At 40.1% G+C, this 14,330-nt stretch overlaps 1 protein-coding gene across 2 annotated transcripts in view; it reads left to right on the top strand.

Annotated features, from left to right (window-relative positions):
* The window catches only part of adgb (androglobin), a 47,222-nt gene that overhangs the window by 24,810 nt on the left and 8,082 nt on the right, over positions 1-14,330 (top strand). For both annotated transcript variants that reach the window (XM_086061495.1, XM_086061494.1), the window contains exons 19-29: positions 1,355-1,469; positions 2,888-3,052; positions 3,151-3,289; positions 4,007-4,141; positions 6,736-6,829; positions 8,567-8,698; positions 8,798-8,951; positions 9,744-9,931; positions 10,112-10,323; positions 11,493-11,653; positions 12,330-12,432. In XM_086061495.1, coding sequence (XP_085917621.1) covers positions 1,355-1,469; positions 2,888-3,052; positions 3,151-3,289; positions 4,007-4,141; positions 6,736-6,829; positions 8,567-8,698; positions 8,798-8,951; positions 9,744-9,931; positions 10,112-10,323; positions 11,493-11,653; positions 12,330-12,432 — 1,598 coding nt within the window. The remainder of the gene's footprint in view (positions 1-1,354; positions 1,470-2,887; positions 3,053-3,150; positions 3,290-4,006; positions 4,142-6,735; positions 6,830-8,566; positions 8,699-8,797; positions 8,952-9,743; positions 9,932-10,111; positions 10,324-11,492; positions 11,654-12,329; positions 12,433-14,330) is intronic.

Raw genomic sequence — 14,330 nt, 5'->3', positions numbered from 1 at the left:
AAAAATAACTCAAGTATTGAGGTCAAGAGCACTCTTACAACCTCAAAACTCAAGCATTTTCATACTTGTGTTTTCTTCAGGGTTAACTGGAGTCAGTCCATCACAAACAAATAACCATTCATACTTGTGGACAATACGGTCGTCAATGAACCGAACATGCATGCACGGTATCCACACAAACCGCAATCCTCCTCTAAGCTTCACACTTGCACATTAAAAATCACAAATTAGCTTAGCGTTATGACACGAGGCTGCTAAATTTAGGTCTTTAATTTCAAATGCCGTTTCTTGACAGATTATGATGGAGGGCTTTTCATAGAGAAAATATTTGAGCCTTTATTCGTTCAAACATAGATGAATGGCTGCCTACTGTCAATGATGTAAGCAGTAGAAAAAGGCATTAGTCGTGTGTATTTAAGTTAGTTAAGGGAGCGAGGTGCTACACTCTCATATAGTATAAGGCTCTCTTTTATTAGGTCCATCTGCCCGTAGCACACGGCGTGCTTATTTTGTTCGTTCAAACCAGCTCATTTGTATGTGCCTCACTATGTTCCAATTAGTTTGTCATTTGTCATTCAGACATGCTGTCCTGCCTTGATCATTTACAGGGGGGGAAAACAATGCTCTCCTTTGTCACCACCCTGTCTCTTTCAATTGAGCCTTTTTCCCATCTTCTCAACCATCGATAGTCTTTCCCTTTTATCTGTCATAATCTCAATTTTGTGCGCCGTCTGTTCTATACTGCGCCTGCTGGTGCTCATCCACCGAGTTAGTATGCGATCGCTGAATTATGTAAAGCTAATGGAGCCGTGGAAATGGAGTTCCACTTTTCCTCAGGTCTGACCAGACTGTGAACTCGGCTTAGTGCTTTGGAGAACACGTCAGGCTGCTGCTTCTTTTACTGGGACACGCTCCGTGTCACTACAAGCATGTTTCCAATCACTGTGCAACCTCCAAAGTGGAACATGGTTCGTTTTGTGAATCTTCCAAGTTTTAATTTCCACATAATTTCCCCCCCCAAGAGGAAATAATCACAATGATAAAACATTTGTTCAGCGAGAATTAAGAACAAGTTTGTCGGCAAGCTTCTCGGGTAATTGCTAATGACTAGCATGGAAATTTATCTAATTTCAGCTTCATGCTGTGTACATTAGGATCCCCTTGGTAAGCTACATTTATGAATGCAATTAGCATTGTACTCATCAGCCACAGTCTTTCGACGTGGTGCATAATGTTCTGCTTCATTAGTTAGTGTCAGTGTTTGGAAAGACAGCGAAAGCTGCCGCGGGGTTCACACAAATATATATATTTTTTATAACGAACCACGATTGCATGTTTCCTCTCCCACCTTTAGGCGCCATGTTTTGTCCTTCCACACATACGCAGAGCTGGGCTACCATGTGCACCTGTGCAGCAAAGCACCGTTCTCCTTCGGGGAGGAGGATGCCATTATGTCGCTCTGTACCAAGGTGAATCACGCAGGCTCATTTTCATTTCCTTCCCTCTACTTGTATCACAGGAAACAACGGGCAGGACTACTCCGTCATTTTGTGCTTGGAAGTTCAGGCATTGTATCAATGAACGATGTCTTCTGATATTTTGTAGTAGCAAAGATGTTTAGGGTAAATGCATCAGGGTTAAAGTAAACATTGCGGAAATGTGATAGAGCAAAAATGAATGACGAATAAAAGTATGTGAAATCTACTTGCGTAACAATTTATAGTATTTATATTCCGTTGCATCACAAATTGAATAAGCGTTATGTATATTTGTGTGCTGTCTTATCTTTATCTCTTCTTACTCAATGATTTGCCCTCGAACCATTCACAAAACTGCATGATAAAAACAACCCACAATTGAATGAAATACACTCAGAATATGAATACTATTGACGTCAGAATGAAATGATGTTGAATACATAACCTCAACCAATTCTTTAATTTAATATGAGGAATTTAGAGAATAAATAAACTAGATAAACAGAAATAGACTGTTTGCTGCTTGAAAGTGGCTCTGGATCTTCACCCAGCTAAAGACACATTTAAGAAATAGATAAGAGATTTACTTGGTTGTTTAACTCATTTGCTCCCATAAACTTATAAATACGTTCTATTTTAAATATTACCATGCATCCAAAGACATATTTTTACGTTTATATGTTTGTTTTTTATGCAATAGCATACAGAAGGCTTTGATGCTCTGACCTGAAGAGGCCGCTTAAAGCATTGGTAAAAAACGGCCAGCAGGTGGCAGCAGAGTATAAGAGATCAACCAGGGCCATGTTGCAAAAAAGCTATTTTGCCCAGTGTTTTAAACAGATTTGTGAGTAATGATGAAACTTGGCTATATTCTAATGCTAATTGCTGCAAAACAAAAATGCATACAAATTTTCTTTTTTTTCCTGATGAATGAAGAGACTAATCTTTCTTTTGGTAGGTTCCATGTTTTTATAGCAATAGAACACAATATACAGTGAGCCTTTCAAAATCCAGTAAAACAGCCGCTGGAGCGAAGGGGGTTGCTTCAGTGAAAGTGGCTGGGAGTGAATGAGTCAATTTAAGCAGGGGTGCCCAAACTATGGCTCGGGGGGCCATTTGTGACCATTGTGGCCACCATCCATTTATAAGCATCCCAAAGCATATACTAAAAATAAGTGGAGTGAAGGGGGTTGCTTCAGTGAAAATGGCTGCGAGTGAATGAGTTAATTTCACACTTTTTGAGTGAGTAGGCATCCCACAGATCCAACTGTTTGTATACAAGCTATTAAAAAGTCACATTTCCATGATATGTGTTCATTGAATGAGTTTTGTCCAAAGTCTAGCTCTATGGGATTATATGTTGCACTTTGTGTGTACAAAATAAAAATACTCTGTTTTTCTTTTCATAGGAAAGTCTTCGTTTCAGTGAGAAAGCAAAGACTATCATGCGCGCTCTGTCCAAAGTGGTAGCTTCCTTTCATGACCGGCATGGCCAAAAGCCTCAAATAAGACGCAACCTGGAGGAAGCTTGCAGTCCCAAACAAACCCCGCTTGAAAATTGGCACGTCCGAAAGGTTAGCATGCGTCTACTTTTTCTTTAAATTTGATACTACTGCTAATATAAATACTCTCCGGTCGTATGTGAATAATGTGTGTGTGCTTGGGCCCTCAGGTGTTCAGCTTGGCCGTCTATCATATGCTGTGTGATGCCCTGGGCAGGGAAATGACCCCGCAGGAGCGCTTTGCTGTACTGGTCCTCACTGCTGACCCTTCACTGCTGGCTAGGGCACGCAGACCGCACTACCCTGCATGTAACATGTCATTTCTGAGTGCTTGTGTGTTCATTTTACGAAATTATGTAATCAGCACAAAACAATTGCGTTACATTGTTGTATAATAATACAGTGTGCTGCTATATGGTGCCTATTCAATTGCGAAGCTACAAATCCATGAGAATTAACACAATTTCCTCATTTTATGGGTCAAACATTTATTTATTCGAGTAGGTATTCATTAGAGGGGAGACCTTGACTGCCATCCATTTTGTTTATTAACAATATAATCCAATGAAAAGCATGTAAGGCCAATTTTTGTCAGTTTTTTTTCTTTGCTTTTTAAGACCAAATCCATCATCCAGTCATTTATTAGAGGTTAGGCTTTTAATTTTACTGCCGGAATTCATTAATATTTAATGCCATATCATCACTGCCAAATGATAAAGATTTTTTGTTGTAGAGGAAAATGGTTAAAAAAATGCACTGGCATGCAATATTTTATCATCACTGTTCAGAAACAAATACTCAAAATCTTGTGAGTTTTATTTGATCTTTTTTCACTTTTCGAATTTCAGATGGAAACAAATCTGACAGTATTCATGATTACAATAATTTATATCACAGCGTAGTGAGTATTATAGTAAATATTTGTGAAGATATATATTATTCAATATGATTCGGAAAATACTGTATTAACCGTTTCCGTGTACTCAAATTTGTCCTCTTTATCCTTGCATTGCTATTCCCTAAAAGTGCGTCAGGAGTCAAAGCTTCCAGAAACATGGATTGACAGGCAGCCAACAGAGGACGAGGTCAAGGCAGCGACTGTCCTGCAGGCTGCGTTCAAGGGACTCTTGGTGCGAGTGGTCTGCAAATCCTCCAAAGCTGGTAAATTCACATTTGAATTTAAATATCAAGGCCCTTTTCAAATGTTTTTAATTTATTTTATTTTATTTTATAAATGGGGCAGTTACACCCGATGTGTTTTAGCTGTGCAGTTTCTCATTGGGAATGCTGAACAGGCAGCAGCACATCTGTCTTCATGAAGAGAGTCCAATGCACTGTCCAAACACATAAAAGCATGCACTAGCCACCGTCTGCTTCCTCTGGTCACAGTTTGATTTAGCCTGGTGGCATGTATTGAGCCTCTGAGCGGAGTCCGAGACTGCCACTCTTTATAATACATTCTGACAGACCACAGAGTCGCCACTGTGTTAATACATACGCGTAAGAAGACATAGACACGCACACCACACATCCCTGCAGTCGTTCTGGCTTGGCTGAAGGATATGGCTATATTTTCTTTTGATATTCCCATATAGTGTATCATTTTACTGTCAAGGTAAATGTGCAGAATTCAGAGGAAATGCTGAAGGTGTCACTTTTCTTGTTTATAGCCCAAGGTCTGAAACTGTGTCTTCTAAAGGCACAACACATGGTAATGTCACTCGCTGTAAAAAAAAATGCACATGAGAGTTGGACACTAAACCACATTCACGGGTTGTGTGCATGAGTCAGGATCATACTATTGAGGTTCCGTTGGATTTTTCCCAACCTATCCCAACAGAACAAATTTAAAATGTTAAGTGAGTCAATTTTTGGTTCAGGTTTAAATAGCATCATTTTAAAATAACATTTAAAATTCTTAACTGTAATTTCTTAATTTATTCAAATCCAGTTAAGTACACAGAAGTCAACCCCAAAATTTTATTGATAATAATGTTACCCATCTCTTAGGGCGGCCACTTTGCCACTTGATGTCGACTGAAAATGACATCACAGATGCTTAGAGCTAAGATAACCAATCATGACTTAGCTTCAGAAACCGGGTGAGCTGTGATTGGTCGTTACCTGAGGCCTTAGCAACTATGATGAGGCTTTTAAACGACAGCAAATGACAAAATTGCTGTTGCCTGAGATGGATAAAAACAGGTGGATTTTGCTGCCTAAGTAATTTTCCACATGTCCTCCCTGCTATGTGAAAAAACACCTATGTCCATTTTTGTCTTTTTTATTTTTTTTACATTTTATGTTTTTGGGATGAAACTGAATGCAGACATTCCAAAAAATTTAAAAAAAATTATTTCTACATATTTTCTTAAATACTTGTTATGTACATGTTTGTCTTCTTTAAAAATATATATATGATGTTTTTGGGATGAAACTGAATGCAGACATTCCAAAAAATGTAAAAAAATTTTTTTTTACGTATTTACTTACATATTACTTATGTACATTTTTGTCTACTTTTTTAAAAACATTTTTATGGTTTTGGGATGAAACTGAATGCAGGCATCCCAAAAACGTAAAAATGAAGAAAAAAATGGACAAGTGTTTTTCACATAGCAGCGACGATATGCAATATCAAACAGAATACTGTGTTTAGACACAGAACAATTGTAAATCATTTTTATTTTATTTTTGGCTGAGTAGCGGTCAGTCATATTTATTTAAAAATGTTTGTCTTAAGCATCTGCTTCAATTCTTATTATTATTCTATGTGCAATGCATTTTTCATAAAATACATATTTAAGTACTGTTCATAATGTTATAATAGTAAAAAATATATATTGTTTTTTTGATTAAGACTTGGGCCTACTATGCTACTGAGTCATGATGGTGGTACATACTTCGAGAGCCAAGTATTATTTTCTTAGTTAATTAGTTTTAGTTTTTAATAATTGGTGGGGGGAAAAATTTGAGTGACTGAAAATGCAATAATTCTATTAACACATTATTTTATTAGATTACCCTTACATTACATTTTAATTCATCAATTTTAGTGAAAAACTTGTTGGGCCGGATTACGAAATGGAGCGGCCCATATGTAGCCCGCATGCCATGCTTTTGCTCACTCATGCTTTAGATGCTCACTGAGCAGAATTTTTGGTGTATTTTTCAGGGTGCACTGTGCTTCTTTCCATTATTATTATTATTATTATTTTTTTACAGTGTATTAATTAGTAAAACATGCAGCTGTAAGACTGTAGCTTAAATTGAAAATGTATTAATTAAGAGAAGCAATCAGCCTTTTCTGCAGCAGAACAACTCTTTCTCTGTTGACATCCATGCTCCGCCCCCCCACATGTTATTTTTTCACTGCACTCGCTCTTCCCGTCCATCTCTTGCCTCCCTCAGGTGATAAATATAGTAGGTCTTCATCTCTGTGGCCTGCTTTGGCCCCAATGTATCACTTTCAGAGAGGAGGCCATTTGAAAAAGGCAGACCGACCGCGTGTTAATTAGTGAGGCAAAACAATATGACACCTGTGCATGTGCAACACTCGTAGACACAATTCCAACCGCGTTACATGGAGGTTACAGTAGGAATACGCTGCTATTCCCCTCACTCGGCGAGGCAAAATAGGCTTTCCGCTTGAAAGTAGGTCACCCCCAATAAATGTTTCATGTATTGGCAATGTGCATTGTCTTTCATCTTTAATCGTACTTTGCCTGTGTTGATGCGCTACTCATGTCATGCAGGCACCAAGGAGAGCATCCGTACGTCTGCAGTGCTTTCGGACATGTGGTCAAAGGTGGAATGTGACTTTGACAAACACGCTACCTCCCTGCTCCGGTAAATGAAGCTTACACTTTTTTTTTCCCCCTCCTTCCCAGCCTTTTACATCTTAGTCACAGACTTTATGCCATCACACCAGCAGCGAGACTAGTAGAATGGCGCAGCCCTGCTCTGTCCAATATGTTCTATATATTTGATATCCTTTTGAGCTTCTCTGCTCTGCCACACGCCCGGAATTGGCTCCCTCTCCTGGTTGCGGCGGCCAGGCGGGGAGCATTTTCCACATTGTGTTCCATCTTTTTTCCCAGCGGTACCATCTGCTGTTTATCCTTGCGTCGTTCCAACGAGCTCGCAGCGTCTGCCGTATGACCCAGCGCCTGGGGAAGTATGTTTGTGCATGAGAGTTAAGGGCCTGCTTCATCCTCGGGCGGTGGATGTGGACATTGTGCGCTTCAACTTTTAGGATTATAGTGGAATCTCCAAGACGGAACATAATCCATTCTGTTGATTTGTTCATTTTTCCCCCCCCCATAGGGACTAGAAATTGTATTAATGTTTTTCTCAGTCATGCTGTCTCCCATCAACTCGACGGGCAATAATCATTCATTCATTCGGGTGGTATTTTAAGCTGGCGCTGAGGCGGGACGCGCCATGGACAGGTCGCCCGTTTAACAAATTTTTCCAATCACATTCACACATTGTCAATGAAGATTGTAAGGCAGACTTGCCATTTACGAGCCTACCCTGCTGTCTCAGCAATATCATATTTTAACAATAACATTGCTGGAGTCGAACGGAATTGTCGCATCTGCAAACTTTCACTTTTGAGTAGGGATGGGGGCGGTATCAGTGTTGATATTAGTCTTATTTTAAGGCTGTTTTAAGATCAGGAATTAGAAAGAAAAATAGAAAATTGCCTATTTATTTCATGCAATTTTAAGGAAAAATGCAATATTGGGATATATATTTATATATTTTTTTAAAGACATTCTATAAATGCTAGTGGTATCGGTGACTACAAATGGTATTGAGCATCCCTACTTTTCATTTTTTGTTGCGCTATTAACATTGCATCGTCATAGGGAACAAGCTATTTTCAACACATAAATATTTTGTGCAAATAACACAACCAAATATAGACTGACAAGTAGTAATATGAAATTGACCATATTTGGAGGTGTCCACTTCACAGTGGTGATATATTAATAAGTTATGATTACTTAAATTATTACTGTAAGCTCGTGATGTTCCATATCGTAAAAGGATCCGATACCGCATTAAAAACAGTGGTATCGGTATTGGCAAGTATAAACTAGTAACATGTCGATACCATTATTTCCTACGCTAATATAGGATGCAGCATCTTGTGTCTTGCTTGTGCACGACATTCACTGATGTGTGACGTGTTCACTGCATGTCGAGCCCAGACATCCTATTGGCCCTTGAATGCTCTGAACCAATGGCAGGACAGCCTTTTCATGTTGGAAAAAGTAAAAAACTAGGTATCGGAATCGGTAGTATTGGGGGCCAAAAAATGGTATCAGAACAACGTTACTGTAAACCCTGCCTTAACTTTAAATGTTAAAGGTGTAATGCATATTTTAGATACGTTGTATGTGTACCTCATACCAAGTGTAAAAGGGCTTGAATTGCCAGGCCGGCTTTTTATAAATTCCATTTCAGTCCATGGTGTGTACCGCACCTCACTTCCAAAGTCAGTCGGGATAGGCTCCAGCTCCTCTAGAGGAGCATGAGGACAAGCTCTTGCAGAAAATATGTTTCTCTGCTGTACAGGTACATGTTTGAGCTCAGTGACAGGGAAAACACAATCTACCCATGTCAGCTGGATGAATGGACCAAAGTCGTCTTCACGGACTATTTCGTCAACCTCCCGGACAAAGCCAACTCCTGGATCTTGATCTTTAGGTTGGACAAATTTGTCATCTCGACAGTTCTTTTTCCATCTCTGAGTCTACATCTTTTGAATGTAATTGCTTATTTTCTCCATTTTGTATGCATGTGAAGAGAGGTGTTCTTTTTCACAAAGGAGACCCTGCTTTTGCCAAAGGTCTACAGTCCTGTCCCATATTCTCGGCTGCACGTCATTAATAACGACACGGGAGAAGAGCTGAGCAAGCTCATCACAAGAGTCCCGCCCCTTGTTTATCAACCCAATGAGGTTTGCTCATTATTACCTACTGTATATCTCGAACAGGTTTACGGTGGTACTGACTTATGATGACATGCAATGAAGTACAGTAATTTGTGCATTGACATCAGATTATGTCATGACAGTTTTTCATTTCGTTGTTTTAGATTTATGGGGTGCACCGTAAAAGTGTTTTGCGGACCATAAGACTTGTTTTTCCTTTTTTTTTTTTTTTTTTACTCGGCTTTGATACCTGCAACTGAATTTCATAAGATTTACCTTGTCAATCCACACATTTTGGTATTATTTATTTATTATTATTATTATTATTAAAAGTGAGGATTTTGGAGGTACAAGGATTCGGCCTGACGCCAGCGCTACTGCTGATAAATAAAGAACGGGAAAAAAAAAATCCTGGTGAAAGAGGAAAGTGTAGTCTTTCATTTGGTGTATGTATTTGATGTCTAAATAATTGAGGAATACAAGATTCTGTAGGTTTAAAAAAAAAAGTAAAAATGCTCTAAAGTGGCTGGCAGTCAAAGGGTTGTCTTTTCTGAAAATACCTGGCATTGAAGGGGTTAAGGTTATAGTGCATTTTTGGTTCATCCTGAAATTTCAGCCAAATATCCTTAACATTTTATTTTCAGGAATAATAATGTCACCTTTACTACTGCACTAACGTAGGTTCATACCATTCATTCTGACTTCCAAATTGGAGTGATGTTGCAGTCATGGGAACTGAACGCTAAAACAAACTCTCCTTTTCCTTGAATCACAAATAAAATGTAACACATCTTTTTCTGACTGTCTCTCCTACTGCAGCTGGGTTACACGTTTGTCGCCGAGGTTCTCACGCCTGAAGCGCCACCCGCTAACGCCAAGTGGACGTTGCGCTTGATTGCCACCCGAGAGCCTCTCCCCAAATTGTCCCACGAGCCTCCGCTCAACACGTTTGCCGTGCAGGAATTCCAGGATTATTACATACCCAACAGTAACAATATTATATGTGGGTAAGACCAAGAAACACCGACAGTATTCCTCTTTGCAAGTCATGCATAGTGATAAATTTGACTGCTATCCTCTTTACTCGACGATTGACATTAAACAGAAACGAGGTGTGACCAATGTGTTACTCATTCTACATAAATGGCAATTGTGACTTATGTTTTATCTGTTTTCTCCCCCTGCAGCTATACCGTGAAGGTGACCGTGCCTCTCCTCGGCACCGTTCAGTTTCAGGCATCCAGCCGTTATGTCAAGATACGTCTATCAATCCTGGAACAAGAGACGGTAGTGGCCAGCGCCATCGGCCAAGGCCACGTCGTCATTCCCGTCGCCAACTTCCTGCCCAATGAAGAGAAGGAGGAAGAAGAGGAGGAGGAGGAAGAGGAGGAGCCATTAGGTTTGGAACAGGTTTTTTGGGGGTTTGGGACTCTTTGGGACCCCAAGTGTGTTTTCGTTTTTGTTGTAGGTTTTTGTTCATCTATGATTACTGAACTCAAGTTTTAGTCAGAATGATTATTACATTATCCATCCATCCATTTTCTTAACCGCTTATTCCTCACAAGGGTCGCGAGGGTGCAGGATCCTATCCCAGCTAACTTCGGGCAGTAGGCGGGGTACACTCTGAACTGGTTATTACATTATTAAAATGTTATTTAAAACTAGAGGTGTCAGGCGATTAAACATTTTAATCGTAATTAATCTCATGACTTAATTAGTTAACTCACGATTAAACGCAAATTTTGTATCTCTTCTTAATGTATAAAATAAAATAAAATGTAAAATAAAAGCCACGCCACTGACAAATGTCTTAACTAGGGGTGTCAGGCAATTAAAATATTTAATCGTAATAGTTAACACACGATTAATCGCATTTCATACTCTTAACATTAAAAATACGTGTAATAGAAATATGGCTGCATCTTTTAGTCATTGATACAGTAATTTCATAATAATTAAATTGAGCTAAAATAAAAAAAGATGTACTGTACTGTAGAGTGTGATATTAATTTGTGTTGAGGTTATTTTCTGCCACTAGATGGCATAATTGCATTTGCAAGACGTTGGTGACAGCTCAGTGCATTTTTCTTTTCATGCTAATCGTTAATATTAAGTAACTTGTGAAATTCTGCACTTTAAAATGGTAAAATACAACTTGACCCCAGTTTCCATAAATGTATGCATTATTATTAAATTTATTACTGCAAAATGTTTACGTGGACGTGTCTGCTGCGTTGCGACTTGAATTTCCCCAGTACAGGCTACTCAAAATTAACGCTCTAATTTTGACCCCCGCCCCCCCCCCCTTCCCCTATTTAAAAAAAATTCTGAGACAATAACTTGTAACTCAAACAGCATCCTGGGTAGGACTTAGTTTCATTTTGGAGCTTCTGCTATATTGTCCTTAGAATGAACTACACTTGGATAGCTCCCCCCCCCCCCCCCCCCTGTCAGAGACAAACTTTTGCAACTCCTTTAATTTGCTTTCCACTTCCTGCTGCGATAACAGGACGCGCCGTTTGTCTTTTTATTTTCCTCCGACTCAGGCCTTTGCTCTGCTCGTTACAGCTCCCAGTGGCGCCGTAGAGGAGAACCAGCACACGCCCCCAGCCCTGGAGGATGAGATCAAGGCGTTAGTAGACGACAGCACGGACGAAGACGAGGAGAGCAGTTCGTCGGGGAAATCAGACTGCGAAGTTGTCCACTTGCCGCCGCCCACCAAGCCGCCGGTAACACAAACTGCGTGTATTCGGCGGTTGCTGCGACACGTTCCTCCTCCTGCTTGTATTCATATCCATTTTTCACTGCCAGATACCCATAGCACCTTACTTACAGACACACACACATGAACTTACCCACCCACTCACATTCTCATACAAGAGGAGAGCAGCAGAAAGCAGAGGGACACTTTTGTTGCTCCTGTCTGACTTGGCAGCACTCGCCAAGGAGCAGTAATCGCTTCACTTGTCGATTAACTATCATACACGGGAGGGGATTTTTTTTTTATTAAACACCACCGACCAATCACGCAGAGGCACTAATGAAGAATGAGCGGCAGCCTGGACGGTAATGAGACGGATCATGTCAAATCCAGTAAAGCATCAGCAGGCGGGAGTAAACGCATATTGATTAGTCCTTAAGACCACTGATCAATTAGAGCAGACGTCTGTGATTAAGGCGATGTTATGCTCCGCAGAGAGCCACGGGAGGCATTTTGATGCTTGGTATTGGCAAAAAAAAAAAAGTTTATTTACAGGTGATGCTCATTTAAGTACCATTTCTTTACTGTGGTTTTCAGTCATTTAACATTATAAAATATCCTCTGTGTGATATGTTTAGGTCTACCATGCATTTTTTTCCCCCCAGTGTTTTACGCTGTGCCCATCTTTTTTGTATGTATGACAGGATCACAGGTATTTGCTGAGGGCAGAGGTGTTGTATCACAGCTGGGATTTGGATGAGTCCCAGTTGGCTTTCGCCCATCTGCTCAATTTCAAAGAAACCCAAGGTACCCAAGCCCAATTCTATATCCTTTATCACACGTGGAAAATATTGTCTTACGCATGCACCACGACATGGCTATTTGATTTAACAAAGCAAGCTAAAGTTTTCCTATTTGCTAGGAATGTTTGATACTACTGACTCCAGTACAAGTACTCAGCTCTTAAGTAGTCACCAATACCAAGTACCGACTATTACTTTTGATACATAACATCCCCCCCCCCCCCCCAAAAAGGATATAATTTTAAAGCAAGACCCATGAATCCCAATGTAGCATTTTTACTTACAATTGCGTAAAATTAATAGCAAGTTTCTATTCTTCTGATCGTAAAACGGCTGTCATGAAGACGAGACCTTGAAATAAGGCCTGGTATCGGCCCGATACCGATACCTGGTATCGGTGGTCGCCCATTGCTAATATTTATTTATGTGTATCGTATACTTTACAGACTTGTAGTTCAAACGTAAATTATGCCCACGTCAGCTCAGTGAGTAAAATGATTAACTGAAACGTGATTATTTATTTATTTATTTTTGGTCTGGTTGTCTTTATTTTGTCATGGTAACGCCACGTGCGATAATATCCATAGAATCAAAAATGTAATCTGGCTGGTGAATACGATATTAGTCCATTTTGTGCAGTGCATAAGAGCCACGGATGAACTGAGCACACACTATGTTGCCCATTCAGTACGATATGAGCAATAGCATGAATTAATTTAACCAGCTCCACACTTTTGCTTGAATCTTTCTTGAATTAAAAATCCTGCCCGCTCCCTACCAAAGTCTGCATCATTAATATACATTAACAAAACTATAACAATTCTTGAATGGTGAATGAATTCAAGCAGGCCAGGTGAACATCGATGCACGGGCGTGCTGGCATCCTTCACAATTTGCATAAGGTGTGCGTGGCCGTAATAATCTGCTGCTTTGCTGATCTTTTCCCTCTGCTCGTTTCCTTGTCTTTATGTGTATCTGCTGTGTACGCGTATCTACGCGAATCTTGTAGTCCAGCGACCACACAAGCCTCCTATGGTTCTCCAACAGGCTTGAGGAAGTGGGTCAATGGGAAGTCAAATGAAGTTTGCTCTTCTTGCCCCCCCCCACCCTTTCCCGGTGCCCTGGGAAATATCTCAGCAGGAAAGTGAATTAATTTCGCCCAGTTAAGCCTCGTCTCAACGGCGAGGCTGTGCCCTTGATCATGCTCCCTATATGCTACATGGATAGCTCATGCCACGCCGCACTTTGAAACCCCCTTTTAACAAGCTATTTAAGAAGCCAAATAGTGGCGCGTGCATGTTTAATGCGCAGCTGCCTGAAATCCCTCAGTATATACCGCTTAAGCCCTTGGTGCTCAGCACATAAACAACACCGCTTTGTTTTCATTAAAGGGCCTGTGCACCTGTACAGTATATCAGCCTTTTATTGTATTCAGCTTTTATTATCACAGAATGGCATTGTGCTGAATTTCCAAATGGCTTCAATGAGAGTAAGTTGGTGGCCAGGCTAAATGATGGATTGTTGTGGGGAAGGCGGAAGGAGCCTTTTTTCTGTTTTTGTCCGTTTGAGTTGGGAAGTGCAACAGTGCCACCTAGCACACGAGTGCCTACACAACACATGCTGCTGCTCACTTTGAAACATTCAGTATTACTCTGGATCTACACAACGGTACTTGTCAGTCCAACATCATTAACGCACCCAAATAAGGGATTCATTTTTTTTAAGAGAAAATATTTTACATTTTAACACTCACTTCAAAGTTTAAACATTTTGTTCCAGCATGCTGGTTGTTCTAATTGAAAAACACTGAATTAATTTGTTCATCCAGCCATTTTTTTTGTAGTGCGTGTCCTTATTAGGGTTGCCTGTGAGCTGGCGGCTAGGATTAGCTGGCGGCTAGGA

This window comes from Leptonotus elevatus, chromosome 18, assembly GCF_054856555.1.
Source record: "Leptonotus elevatus isolate MCC_2025b chromosome 18, RoL_Lele_1.0, whole genome shotgun sequence".
In the NCBI taxonomy this organism is placed as follows: Eukaryota; Metazoa; Chordata; class Actinopteri; order Syngnathiformes; family Syngnathidae; genus Leptonotus; species Leptonotus elevatus.
The sequence above is the reverse complement of the archived record's forward strand: the minus strand, read 5'-3'. Positions and strand labels throughout refer to the sequence as shown.